Source organism: Pinus tabuliformis, chromosome Q (genome assembly GCF_031772625.1).
Source record: "Pinus tabuliformis cultivar Carrire ecotype Pingquan chromosome Q, CPIR1, whole genome shotgun sequence".
Lineage (NCBI taxonomy): Eukaryota > Viridiplantae > Streptophyta > Pinopsida > Pinales > Pinaceae > Pinus > Pinus tabuliformis.
The window spans coordinates 3,036,223-3,049,665 of NC_142296.1; the positions used below are offsets into that span (position 1 = coordinate 3,036,223).

Here is a 13,443-nt window from a genome sequence, read left to right on the forward strand (position 1 = left end):
ATGTTGCAAAAATTAGACTTTGTAGTTGGCAGGGGTAAAAATTTATACAATGTTTTGCATTATACGTTTGCACCTGTGGTACTGCTAAAAAAGGCTTCACAAGTTATATGATGCCAACTCTTTCTCATAGCAGTTTTGCAAATGGTTTTTATTATTCTGGATTGAAATGAAAAAGTAAACCTCTGGCTCATGTACCTACTTTTTATTTGGCTCTACTTTTACAGATCAATGTCTTACAATGTTTCTAGTTAGCCTGCTCTGTTTTCATGTATCAATTTCTTATGCTTTGTCCGGTTATTATTTGGTTGCTTGCCTATATGTCCTTGAAATATTCTTGGATTTTTATCTCATATACAAACATAAGCTTTTGGTTTTGATCGTTTATGTAATTCACCCAATTGCAGGTCCAGTCAACTGTAATCTGCCAAGGATCAACTGGTAGGCCTATTACACATTTAGTTGAAGCGAAGACACTTGTTTCCCTGTATTCAAACATGACTCCACCTAGTGCTGATGTTCCGACAAAGATACCTGTTCCACCTAGTGCTGAAGGTCCAAGAAACGGAGGAGAATCATGCTTTCCTCATCCACCTCTGAATGAAAGGATTCTTTCATCTCTATCACGTAGATCTATTGTTGCACATCCTTGGCATGATCTTGAGATTGGTAAGTGCTAAGAACCTTTTTTGCCTCATTGTTTGTTTTGTTGATAATGGCCATGATGTGGTGTCATTTGTAACTTTATAATGATCACTTTGGATATAGGTTATTTATGTAACATTCAACTATAGGGGGTACATTCACACATAACAAAAATAAATTGATTATACATTATATTGATCATCAGGAGGTGTCTTCAATACTTAAGTGGTTTACATAAAAGCTAGCACACCTATCCTTGCATGCAATCTGTTAGTAATTATTATTTGGTTCTGAAATTTTTTTTATCCATAAATGCCTTTATCTTGTGATTTATTGACTCTTTACCGGTTCAGCGATAGATTACACTATACTAATGTCTTTGCTGCCCATGAAATGTAGTAATAATTAGTCTCCTAGATTTTTTCTTTGGTTTTTATTTGGGTTGGTTGATATAAATGTGAAATTCAATGTCTGGCTGCAGGACCTAGAGCTCCTTCGGTGTTCAATTGTGTAAGTACCTAGTATCCCTCTTTGATTTTTATAGAATGTGTTCCTTGCTTTGAAGGATAGGATAAAGCCTAAGGTGTGATCACATCAATCATGCTGTTTTTTATTTGGTTCCCTTTTTTAACTAGAGCTTGCTTCTAGGATTTAACACCTCTGTGCCTTTGAAAAACATGATTGTCTCTTGTCTGTCATATTCACACTCTCAAGCATGAGATGGGAATATTTTTATAAACATGGTGGAACAAGTAATCAGCTCCTTACTAAACTCATAGTAAAATGTTGTCTATATAGGAAAAACCCAGTGGGTATCTTGAAAGACATATCGCATTCAAATAGTAGAAATGTGTGATCACATCAATCATGCTGTTTTCTTTTTTGTTTCCTTTTTTTAACTAGAGCTTGCTTCTAGGATCTAACACCTTTGCATCTTTGAAAATATGATTGTCTCTTGTCTGTCATATTCACACTCTCAAGCATAAGCTAGGAATGCTTTTATAAACATGGTGGAACAAGTAATTGGCTCCTTACTAAACTCGTAGTAAAATGTTGTCTATATAGGAAAAACCCAATGGGCTACTTGAAAGGCATATCGCATTCAAATAGTAGAAACATGTTATCAATTTACCACATTTGAATAAGCTCATATCTCTTATCCGATTCACCTATTTTAACATCTTTGTTTCGTCATTTCACCTATAATCACGCACTTGGCAGAGTTATTATCTATTATTCGATTTACCTATTTTAGCATCTTTGTTTGGTCAGTTCACCTATAATCATGCACTTGGCAGAGTTTTTATCTACTTGTAAGATGATATCAAATACTGTTTTGTAGCTCATCCACAACTTCTTTTACTCCCAAGCGCTTAGTTAGGAGCCATTACTAACAATGATGCTGCTACAGCTACTGTTTTAGTGCTTACTTGATTGCAATTAGGAAAGCTTGTGTAAATCTTTCCTTGTTCTCGCAATAGGCTATCATTGTTTTATATTTTCATGTAGAAATTATAAAATGAATTAGATCTTAATCTTACATAGATAAAAGGTGGCTCGGCATTACATTGATTGGCCTCCTTGGATATGCAGCTTTTTTGTTATTAAAATTGTATCTAGGACGAGCATTTTGTTATCTCATTATTTTTCTGCTTTTTATAGTGTGCCCAAAAGTATGCCCTTCATATCTTTGTCCCTGATACTTTGCTTTTGTGCTTACTATCGTTGGCCTTTCCTCACAGAGCCCTTAGATTAACCCTTTGCACAGTGTTTCAACTTTTCATTGCTAAGCTTGATAGAATATGGTTTCTGATGTCCTAGACAATGAGCTTCTTATAGGTATGGATAATTATCTCTGTTATCTCATACATAATCAAGATTAGAAATTATATTTTATAAGGATTCCAAGGACCACAATTAGGCATGATCATACATGCTATTATCCAATCCATGATTTCATTTCACTTATCATTTTTTCTTATTTTTCGATACTCAGGTTGTGGAAATTGGGAAGGGGAGTAAGGTGAAATATGAGCTCGACAAAAAAACTGGTCTGATCAAGGTAAGCTTTATTTATTTTGAGCCTTTGAAATAAGTGCTATTTTTGTAAATAGTTTTATTGGGTACCATATTTTAGGTTAATCTTTAATTACGTTTTTATTTTGTAATCTATAAATGTAGGTAGATCGAATTTTGTACTCATTAGTTTATCGCCATGTGTAGTAGAGAGTTCTAGAATCCCGAATTGTCAAAGGGAGAACTTAGAAGTTGGAAACTAAATGACCACAGCCATTCCGAAAGACCATGTGAAAACAAGGTTTTGTACAAACCAATTAACTCTTCCAGAAAAATTCAAAAATTCCAATTTAATAATCCTATCGGCCTCTCTTTGTACCTTTTGGGACAATTGCTAGTAAATATAAGCTAGAGGCATTCCATGCCCTTTCATCGGCTCACCTTTTGAGGTTTCACATCTCGTAGGCATTGTAAACCTTTGTATTGTTCAAGCCTCCTCCTGGTTTTTTAATAGAAGTTGATCAGATTGGTTTTTTTTTTTTGTGTGAGTATCAGAACTTGTGAGGTTTGATCAGAAATTGCAAGAAATGGAGAATATCCATTTTGGTGTAAATCATGTTTCATCAAAGGGTCTTTGGAGACTTGTGCGGATAGCTTTCTTCATGATCAGAAAAGGCCTCACCTCCAAGCGCAAGATGCTCATGGACATTCATTTGATGATGGAGAGAGGCAAAGTCTATGGCAAAAGCTTGAGGAATTTGGTGTTCCACCATTCCAAAGACAGTAGCAACCAGAGTGGCTTTGGGCTTCAAGAATATGAATTCTCTTGCAGCAACAGCCCTGCCATCTTCAACATGGCCAAGAGAAAACATCACTACTTTCCCACACATATGCTTCACTTTCCATGCATTCATCCACATCAATTTGAAGAAAAGGAAGAGCCTAACACTATTGTTCTTCCCAAGTTGGATCACAACAATGAATACTTCAGCAAGGATTGCCTTGATCATAACAAGTTGCCTGCTCTTCAGAGGCTGAGCCCTTTGTTGTCTCCGATGTGTCGAAGGATCTCGAACTCGTTCAGTGAAGATAATGACCATCAGGTTGACAGGCATGCTGAGGAATTCATTGCTAAATTCTATGAGCAACTGAAGATGTAGAACAGGATGTCTTTGCTGCAATACCAGGAGATGCTTGACAGAGGCACAAGTTAATTACTTTATTAATGAAATTCTTCAATACAAGGAATATAGAAACAAATAAGTAGTTTTTCTTTTTCATTAACCTGTGCTGGATTTACGTACCACTACTTAATTATAACGATGGCTTTGGTTATTCCTTAATTACAATGTTGATTTTGATTACTGTGATACACTCGGTTTGGTTATTCTCTAATTATAACTTTGGTTTTGATTATTGTGATGTGCATCTTATTGCAGGTTTTTATTTTTATTTTTGTGATGTACAGCTTAGTGTAGGGAGCTGTTATACTAATTTCTTATATGAGTTTTATAATATAATAATTATAATTCTTTAAATTTTATATTTAAATTTAAATTAATAAATATATAATTATAAAAGCCTCATTTAGGGAAAATCCCATATGATTGTTGAGTATTAATGTTGATTGAGATTCTGCAAGTTTTAGTCAGAGATTTTGTTCACTCTTCTAATAAGAGTTTTCAAATACTTCCCATCCCACTACAGAGAAAAATAGGTGATGTACTTTCATTTTAAAAGGGTTTGAAACTTACCTAGTATTTTCACTAGTATTCACGACATTTTTGGGCTTTGATTGGGAACAAACAGTGCTACCAACCAAAAATAGAGATGGTATCATCATTAAAATTTATGCTTATATTAAAGAGTATATTGGTTTTGTTTTTGATCCATTTTTATATTGAGAGTTTAATAAGTTTGCAGAATCTTATTTTTATTTCAATTATTAATTATTATAAAGATGGTAGGGGTTTTTATTATAAAAAAATAAAATGACTCTACTATTGCATTTGCAGGTGCTCCGGGGAATCATGCAAGGCAAGGCAAGTGATAATGAAGAAATACTAAGAGTGCACACATTTCTATTTCAGGTACGCACTACATTTATTTTATTTTATTTCAGTAAGTAGCTCTCTTGGAAATGGTTGAGCAATGGTATAAAACTTGCCTTACAGGAATTTATTATTTTATTCTTAACAGGAAGAAGGATGGGTGGTTTGGTGTGCCTCCAAGAAATGATTAAGTGCTGAGAAAACATCTAGTGATAGAGACTTTTCTACAACTTTAACTTGTTATGAAGTTGATCATAATAGTTCATTACCCGAATTAGATTCATTGGATATGAAGCTTCCTCGGGAACTATATCACCACCAATTTGGATACCAATTGCTACAATTCTTGGGCTGCAACAGGAGATGGAGCCAACTCGAATTGTGAAAGCCAATAGTGGAGAAGATAATTATGTAGGTCACCAATAGATTGAGAATTGGCCTATATCATGTTGCCAGGACCTGTGTCAATTTTTCATCTTTTGTAAAACCTTCATGAAGACAGAATTTCCAATCAATTGTAAATTCAAATTCATATACATTATCAAAATTCTTTTTTATCAAGGAAGCCAATTCCAATTATACAAGGGTATTGAAATTGTGGTTTAACAACTGGATATGAATTTAATTTCCACCATTTAATGTGATTGAAGCTTTGAATTTCTATGTTAGAGAGTAAACCCTCTTGTAGGATGGAGAAATCTAGAACATTTCTTTTTTGACTCATACTATGTCTTAAAATGAAGTTCCAACTGAGGATCCTGCATGTTCAAATGACGTGAATGCATTTTCAGAAAATATAAGCATGTTGCCTTATTATTTTCAATGTTGCTTTCCAGAATTGTTTTTTCATTTAGATTTAAAATTACTTTGTTGTTAGCGTTGAAAATAATGGATTTATCTATTTTTTATTCTATTGGTATCCATAAACAACAAAGATTTAAGGTAATTAAAATCACTATTTGTGAACTTTGAATGTGAAACTACTTTGAAAGAACATTCAAAATGATTTTATTTTTATTTTTTTAAATATTTTTTTATATTGTCTCTAGAGAGACAATAGTTTGAAATATGAGCATTTAGTCTCTATAGAGACAATGTGTTTTTAATCTCAGCTATTGTCTATAAAAAGACAAAAATGTAATTGTCTCTAAAGAGACACAAATGAAGTTGTCTCTAGAGAGACAAATGAAATTGTCTCTAGAGAGACAAATCAAATTGTCTCTTAATAGACAATAATTCTTGTCTTTATAGAGACAATAATAATATGTGTTCTATATTGTCTTTATAGAGACAAAATTTTGAGACATTATATTTTGAGACACCCACTTAAAGACAATATTTAAGAAAATACACAAGTTTCTTTTTGTCTTAATTTAAGACAATTGACTCAAATATTGTCTTAAAACCCCCCTACATGTAGTAGTGATAGGACCACATATGTCTGAATGAACAAGCTGAAGTGGGCGATGAGCCCTCCATGCAGTGCCCTTTGGAAACCTTTCCCTTGCATGCTTTCCTTTAGCACATCCTTCACAAACCTCCTTATGCTCTTCTACCTTGGGCAAACCAGAAACTAATGCATGTGAGGTTAGAAAATTCAATCTGTGAAAATTTAAATGTCCATACCTGAGATGCCATAACCAACTTGAATCCTCATAAGCCATATTTGCAAGATTGTTGTTATGTTCATCAAACCTCAAGGGAAACATCCTATTTCTTTTCATAGGCACAACATTGTTCACTCTATTTCCCTTATTCTTATCATAGATAGTACATGTCTTATTTTCAAAGACTACTTTACAAATTTTCTCACATAGCTGCCCAACGCTCAACAAATTATGCTTCAATTGTGGAGTATAATAAATGTCATGAATACTCTTTATACCTTATTTTGTTTGGACCTCCATAGCTCCTTTAGTAGCAACCTCCAATGATTTATCATCACCAAGCTAGATCTTGGATTTGAAACTTTCATCCTTTGCTGAAAACAACTTCTCATTCCCTGTCATATGGTTAGAGCATCCAGAATCTAGGTACCAAACATCTTTACTAGTATTTTCACCTTTGGCATAAGATAAAAATAAATGATCTCGAGGATACTCACCACTTTCGTGAGCATAATTAGCATTTTCACCTTCTTTCAATCTGCATTCTCTTTCAAAGTGGCCATACCTGTTACAATAGTAACATTGAACATTTCTCTTATCAAATCTACCTCTACCTCTACCTATGAAACTACTTCTTCCACTTGAGCCACCTCTTCCTCTACCTCTTGAATAATTTTGGCTTTACCATTTACCTTGACCTTGATTTCTTTTGGTACTACTGTTGCTTGCATCTTCATTCTTTGTAATTTGTAATTTAGAGGAAAAAGCTTTCTCTACAACTTCAAAAGTGTCATTCAATCTTTCTTCATGAGACATCAAAGATCCAACCAATTGATCAAACTATAGTTTTGTCAAATCCTTACTTTCTTCCATGATTATGGCAACATGATTCCATCTATGTGTTAAAGATCTCAATACTTTTTTAATTAAAACTTCATTACTTACAGTTTCTCCAAGTGTAGCCATTTTATTGACCACATCTTTGACTCTCACACAATAGTCACTCACACTTTCAGCTTCTTGCATCTTCAAATTCTCGAACTCTCGCTTCAATGTCTGAAGCTTGACCACCTTAACTTGATCACTACCTTGGTAGGCTTCTTGTATAGTTTTCCAGGCATTTTTGGCAGTTTTTGCTCCTGATATTCTTGGAAATAAACTCTTTTCAAGAGCTATCAGAATGTGAAACAAAGCTTGAGCATTCTTCTTCCTTCCTTCCTTTCTGGTTGTTCTTGCATTGGCTGTAAGGGGAATTCCAATCAGTTGGCTCCTGATAACCTGATTCAACAATCTCCCACAAATCTTTTCCAATAAAAATGGTTAGCATCTTAATGCACCAATAATCATAATCGTTTCCATCAAATTCTAGAACTGGCATCTGGTTAGAATTCGACATGATTAACTTTGGCAAAATTCCAACAATAAAAATTTAACCCAAAACAATTTTACCTGCTTTGATACCACTTGTAGAATGCAAAATGGCCCTCTTTAAGCCAGCTGATAAGCCAACATAACTATGAAGAAAAATACATATAAAAAAAAATGAAACAAATAAAACACACTTATTGTGTCACACAAACCTGCTGTAAATCTCATATATTATTAAACCATTAACTACATTCTTATATAGTAAAATTATTACTAATATGATTATCAATCAACTCTGAAACAAATCTACTAACACTACCAATATTCTAACACTCTTCTATTTGTGAGCACTGAGCTCCCTAATAATTTGCTGCACAGAGATCACAAAATTTGTTGACTAAATTGTCAGCAATTTACATAACAAAATAAGCATTATTCCCAACAGATATGTAGGTCATTATATAAAACTGTGTCATTATGTCATTAAATTTGAAGTTGTAATTCTTGAGTTTGTCATTGAAAGTCGTGGAGTCGAATGGGATCGCAACAGATTACAAGTAGTAATAAACTTAAATAATTACATATTTAATAAGAGTGAATATTACAATGTTGAAATTATATTTTTAATATAAGAGAAATGAATTTTGTTTGAATTTTATAGTTACTTTTTAATATGAAGATTAAAATTTGGATATTGTGTTAAAAGCTTTGATATAGTCCATTATATATTTTTTATTTTTAATTATAATAAAAAATTAAATTATTGTAATTTTAATAAATTAAATATAATAAATTTTTTGAATATAGCTCACAACTTATTTTATAATTGGTATTAAATAGAGTTACTTTCTAATTTTGTATTCAATAGTGTTGAACAAAGAGTTTTAGAGAAAATATTTAATTTTTTATTATAGAAGATAGTGTATAATCATTAACTATTGAAGAAAAAAATTCCATCATAGAGGTGCCAAAGCCACTAGATATAACATTAGCAAAGAAGAACATCTTGTCCCTTATCTTGAAAGCGGATAAAGGTGGGGTTATTGTGGTAATGAATCTGAAGGTTATGACATGAAAATGATTGAGCATCTAAATGAAAGTGTAAGTTACAAGAAGTTACCTAGTAATCTTATCTCTAAAGTGATAAAATAGGTTTATAAAGTTTTAATATCTTCCAACCTTAATGAAAGTATCAAAAAGAGATTGATGCCTTCAAGAGAAATTACATGTAGAATTTATGGTGCCCAAAAAATTCACAAGAATGGTGTTCTGTTAAGAACAATAGTGAACACTATTGGATCTCCAACCTACCAATCAGCAAAATTTGAGGCAAAATCACTTATTACATTAGTTGGCCATACATATTCATACATCAAGGGTTTGAAATATTTTTTTCAACTGATCAAGGAGGATAGAATCAGCCTAGATGACATTATTATTAGCTTCGATGTGGTATCCATCTTTACTAAGATCACCCTAGAAGAGGCAATTCTTGTAGTCAAAGAAATAGTTAACCTACTAATAGCTATACTTGTTGAAGTTTGTCTTAGATCCACATTTTTTAGCTTTAGAGAAGAATTTTATGAACAAACGAGTCGGGTGGCAATGGGATCTCGTCTTTCTCTAGTAATGGCCAACCTTTACATGGAAAATTTTGAAAGCGACACCCTTAATACTTATCATCTAAAACATAAGGTTTGGAAAAGATTTGTTGATGATACCAATGTCATATGGCCACATGGAAAAGAGGAACTAACTAAATTTCTACACCACCTCGATAACATCTCAAAAGACATTCAATTCACCATGGAGGAAGAAGAAGTTGGATGCATTCCCTTCCTTGATATTCTTATCATAAGGAAACCTTATGGAAAATTATATTACAATGTCTATCAGAAGAAAACACACACAAAAAATTACCTTCACACAGACTCTCATCATCATCCCTTAGAAAATATCAGGGTCATTAAAACCTTGGCTTCTAGAGCCTTCAAAATCTTTGGAGTTGATGAAAAAGAGCATTTAATAAAATTCTTTATCAACATTGGATATAGCATGAAAGATATTAAGAATGCATTCCAAAAAGCTCTAAGGCATGACGGTGATCATCCTAAATCTAACATCCATAACCATGGGAACACTGCATATCTACCTTATCGTAAGGGAATCAGTAACAAGATTTCCAAAATATTGAAGAAGAAAGAGATTAAAACATGTTTTAAACCCCAAACCACCACCAGACAAATGATGAGATCTGTAAAGGATGACATTGACCCCTTCCAATTTAAAGGTGTTTACAAGATAGAATGTTCATGTGGTAAATGTTATATCAGAGACATTGGGTGTACCTTTAAAGAAATAATCGAGGAGCACAATGCAAACATAAAACATGAAAGGACAAAAAACTCAGCTATTATAAAACATACTATGAACACCAAACAATATGTCTGCATAGAGAATGCAAAAATCCTTGTTAAAGAAAACCTCTATTACAAAAAAAAAAAAAAAAAAAAAGACTTTCGAAATTAAAAAAAAACCGTAATAATATTAATAGAGACAATAATATTGAGATAAATAAAAATCAATAACCCCTCCTAAACAAAAATAATAATAATAAGTAATACTTTCTAATATATTATAAATTTAATTAATATATAGCTAATTTTTATACTATATAATACATTGTATTATTAATCTATATAAACATTTTCACATAGACCACAATATTATAATTTAATATAGAATAATTTAAATTCTTATTAATATTAATATAAATAAGACTCTTACTAATACAAGTACGCTAGACAAATTAATATTAAGAACTACTCTAGTTTAACTAAAGTTTGCACCTTTTAGATGGTTATATAAAATTATTAATATAATTTAAATTCTTTTTAATATTAATATAAATAAGACTCTTACTAATATAGTTACATTGGAAATATTAATATTAATAACTACTATAACTTAATTAAAGTTTACACTTTTCCGATTGTCATTTATTAAATTCTGTAAATTTACTTTATATCTAATATATATTATTTATATATTAAAGTATTAATTTAGTTTGTTTGACCATTTAGGGCTTGAATGACATATTTTTCATATATTTATTATGGTTTATGCTCTTCATCAAATTTTAAAAATAGAGTCAACAAGATATTCCAAAACCTTAATTATAATACCTAAATTTGGGATCTTCTTTTATTCAACGATCCAAATTAGATAAAACAAAAAATTAAATATAATTTTAAAATAATATTGAAATTGAATTATCTCATATATATAATTAAACCATATTATTTTTTTAATTTTAAAAAATTATAATTTTAGTTTTATATGGTTCTTATTATAAAATTTGTTTAATTTTAAAAATAAATATTTAATATTAAAAATATGAAAAATAATTAAATAATTTGTTATCTAAATTAGTATTTATAAAAAAAAAAATATTTCATTTTTTCATTAATAATATTATTGTATATTGAGGTTTTTCTAAATCAATTACATATAGTTTTTTTGGTCAATGTGTTTTGAACCACTTACTATGGTTCATCTTTAGGAAAGAGATAGATAGCTAGAATCAAAGAAAAAATAAATATGGTAGAGATACAATGGTTAATTAACTAGAGACAAAAAATAAATAATATTATAATCGAAATATAACATTAAATGGTAATTAATAATATTATTATTAATTAATTTTTTCTCTTTTAATGATGTTCGCCTATTATATACAGGTTATGTGGTATGGTTCAAATCCCTGCTAGTAACATGATGAGTTATAAAGTCTTGATAAATAAACTTGTATCAAATTTTATTATATATATAAGTCAATATGGTTATTTGGCATGGTTCACATGCCTGTTAGTGACAAAATGAGCTATAATACCTTGATAAATATTATTGTAATGGTTTTTGCCCATAAATATTGCTGTATTGACTTAATAAACTTAAATATTATTATACCAAATTTTATTATTATTATTTTTATTATTATTATACAAAAGTCAATTGGGTTATTTGGCATGGTTCAAATCCTTGCTAGTGACATGATGAGCTATAATTCCTTGATAAATATTGTTGTAATGATTTGTGCTTATGAATATTGTTGTATTGGCTTCGAGCCTTGTGAACTCTTAAGTGAGTATACGTGTGGGGTAACCTTATATATATTTATATATATGGTTAAAATCTATGTTAGTGACATAATGAGCTATAATGCCTTGATAAATATTGTTGTATTGATTTGTGCTTATGAATATTGTTGTATTGGCTTCGAGGCTTGTGAATTCTTAAATGAGTATACATATGTGAGCATCACCTGATGCAATGAGTACTAAGTGAACTATTCAAAAATCATGAGAAATTAGTTAGTTACGACTACCTCTCATGGAAATGGTCATACATGAATGACTTACTTAACACAGTTGAATCCCAAAAAAAAATGATATCTATTATTATTATTATTATTATTGATAAAAAGAATTAATATATAAATTAAATATATATACATTTAATAAAAAAGAGACAAGATTCTTAACCATGGAGATTCATCCTCATGGGGAGTTTTAATTTTTAAAGAGGCTTTGTTACAATATCATGGACCAATATCATGTCTTGTCAATACCACATGCCCAAAAAACCATATATTATTTCATATGATATTTTTTTGAATTAATTAATTAAATTAAAATAGCAAAAGGGCATAAATTCTTTGGAGATAAATCGCAACCTTTGACTTGTGGATACTACTAAGAATATTCTAGAATATTCTGTGGAGATTAAATCCCTACCATTCACCTAATGATTATTGATAATTAAATTAAAATTTCTGGAATGTCACTCATGAGTCAAACCTCCATAGAGAGGACATGTGTCGTGGTAGGAGACATTGTTCATAGCACTAGAGGTCTAGAAGGTTCTTTTTCACATATAAGGCACTTGTTTTCCTTTTGACCATGGTATAGGCCCATAGACACATCATTACTTCCCAAAACCAATTAATAGTAGTCATAATCTACTTAGATATTTCAATGCATCTTTCCCCATGCTTGAGCTGGAGAAGCTTTATTAAATACTTGAGGCCTTTGTAATACTTCACTAATCATTTTCATTTTTATATGGTTCGAGGACTCGTTCATGGTTCTTGAGCATGACAAGCATGATTTAGGAGTATCTAGTCTCTTTTTTCACTCATGCAACTATGGTCATGGACCTAAGACCTACCCACAATGTCTAAGATTTCATAATTTTGTCCATATTCAACTCAAATGTTAAATACTTTCTAGAGACGTCTCATGTCATTGTTTCCAAGTCTTTTCATGGTTATTAGGCTAAAGAAAGTTTAGTGAGGGATTAATATCATTATGTGTTACTTAACCATGTTTATGCCTTGACACACATCTCCAAAAATGTATTCATGGTGCCTAAATCTCATCTCAATGCCAAATTCCCCTTATAAACTTCTTACATATTAGTTCAAGTAATTGTTTAAGGATCTCAAGCTTAAGAAGCTTTAGCAAGATCCTAAGGATCTCAAGCTTAAGAAGCTTTAGCAAGATCCTAAGGATCTTGTTTCCATTATTTGATGATGGCCAAGGGCCTATGAACCATTCATGGTTTCATGTGGTGGTTTGAGGAAGTCTTCATAGAAATTAGGGGTGCTCACATGGAGATGCTACCAAATTTTGGTGAAAAGGGAGCACATGAGCATGGAACTTTTATGAACATGCATGCATTCTCATAAACATGAGAGC

General features: G+C 31.3%; 1 protein-coding gene and 1 pseudogene across 1 annotated transcript; both read left to right on the forward strand.

The window, feature by feature from the left end:
* The first annotated feature begins 410 nt into the window (after positions 1-410).
* LOC149217976 (soluble inorganic pyrophosphatase 4-like) lies at positions 411-2,865 on the forward strand. The gene is made up of 4 exons (XM_089383698.1): positions 411-666; positions 1,124-1,152; positions 2,639-2,704; positions 2,824-2,865. Exons 1-4 carry the CDS (start codon positions 495-497, stop codon positions 2,863-2,865), a joined length of 309 nt encoding a protein of 102 aa, XP_089239824.1. The 5' UTR covers positions 411-494.
* Positions 2,866-3,236: 371 nt separating this feature from the next.
* On the forward strand, positions 3,237-3,872 carry LOC149217977 (uncharacterized; annotated as a pseudogene).
* Positions 3,873-13,443: the final 9,571 nt, after the last annotated feature.

What these genes read in the sequence shown, in the direction of transcription:
- LOC149217976 (XM_089383698.1), top strand. Translation starts at nt 495, where the DNA reads ATGACTCCACCTAGTGCTGATGTTCCGACAAAGATACCTGTTCCACCT. An exon ending in TTGGCATGATCTTGAGATTG is followed by an intron (nt 667 to 1,123) that starts GTAAGTGCTAAG and finishes GTCTGGCTGCAG; the next exon opens with GACCTAGAGCTCCTTCGGTG. An exon ending in AAAAAACTGGTCTGATCAAG is followed by an intron (nt 2,705 to 2,823) that starts GTAAGCTTTATT and finishes CTATAAATGTAG; the next exon opens with GTAGATCGAATTTTGTACTC.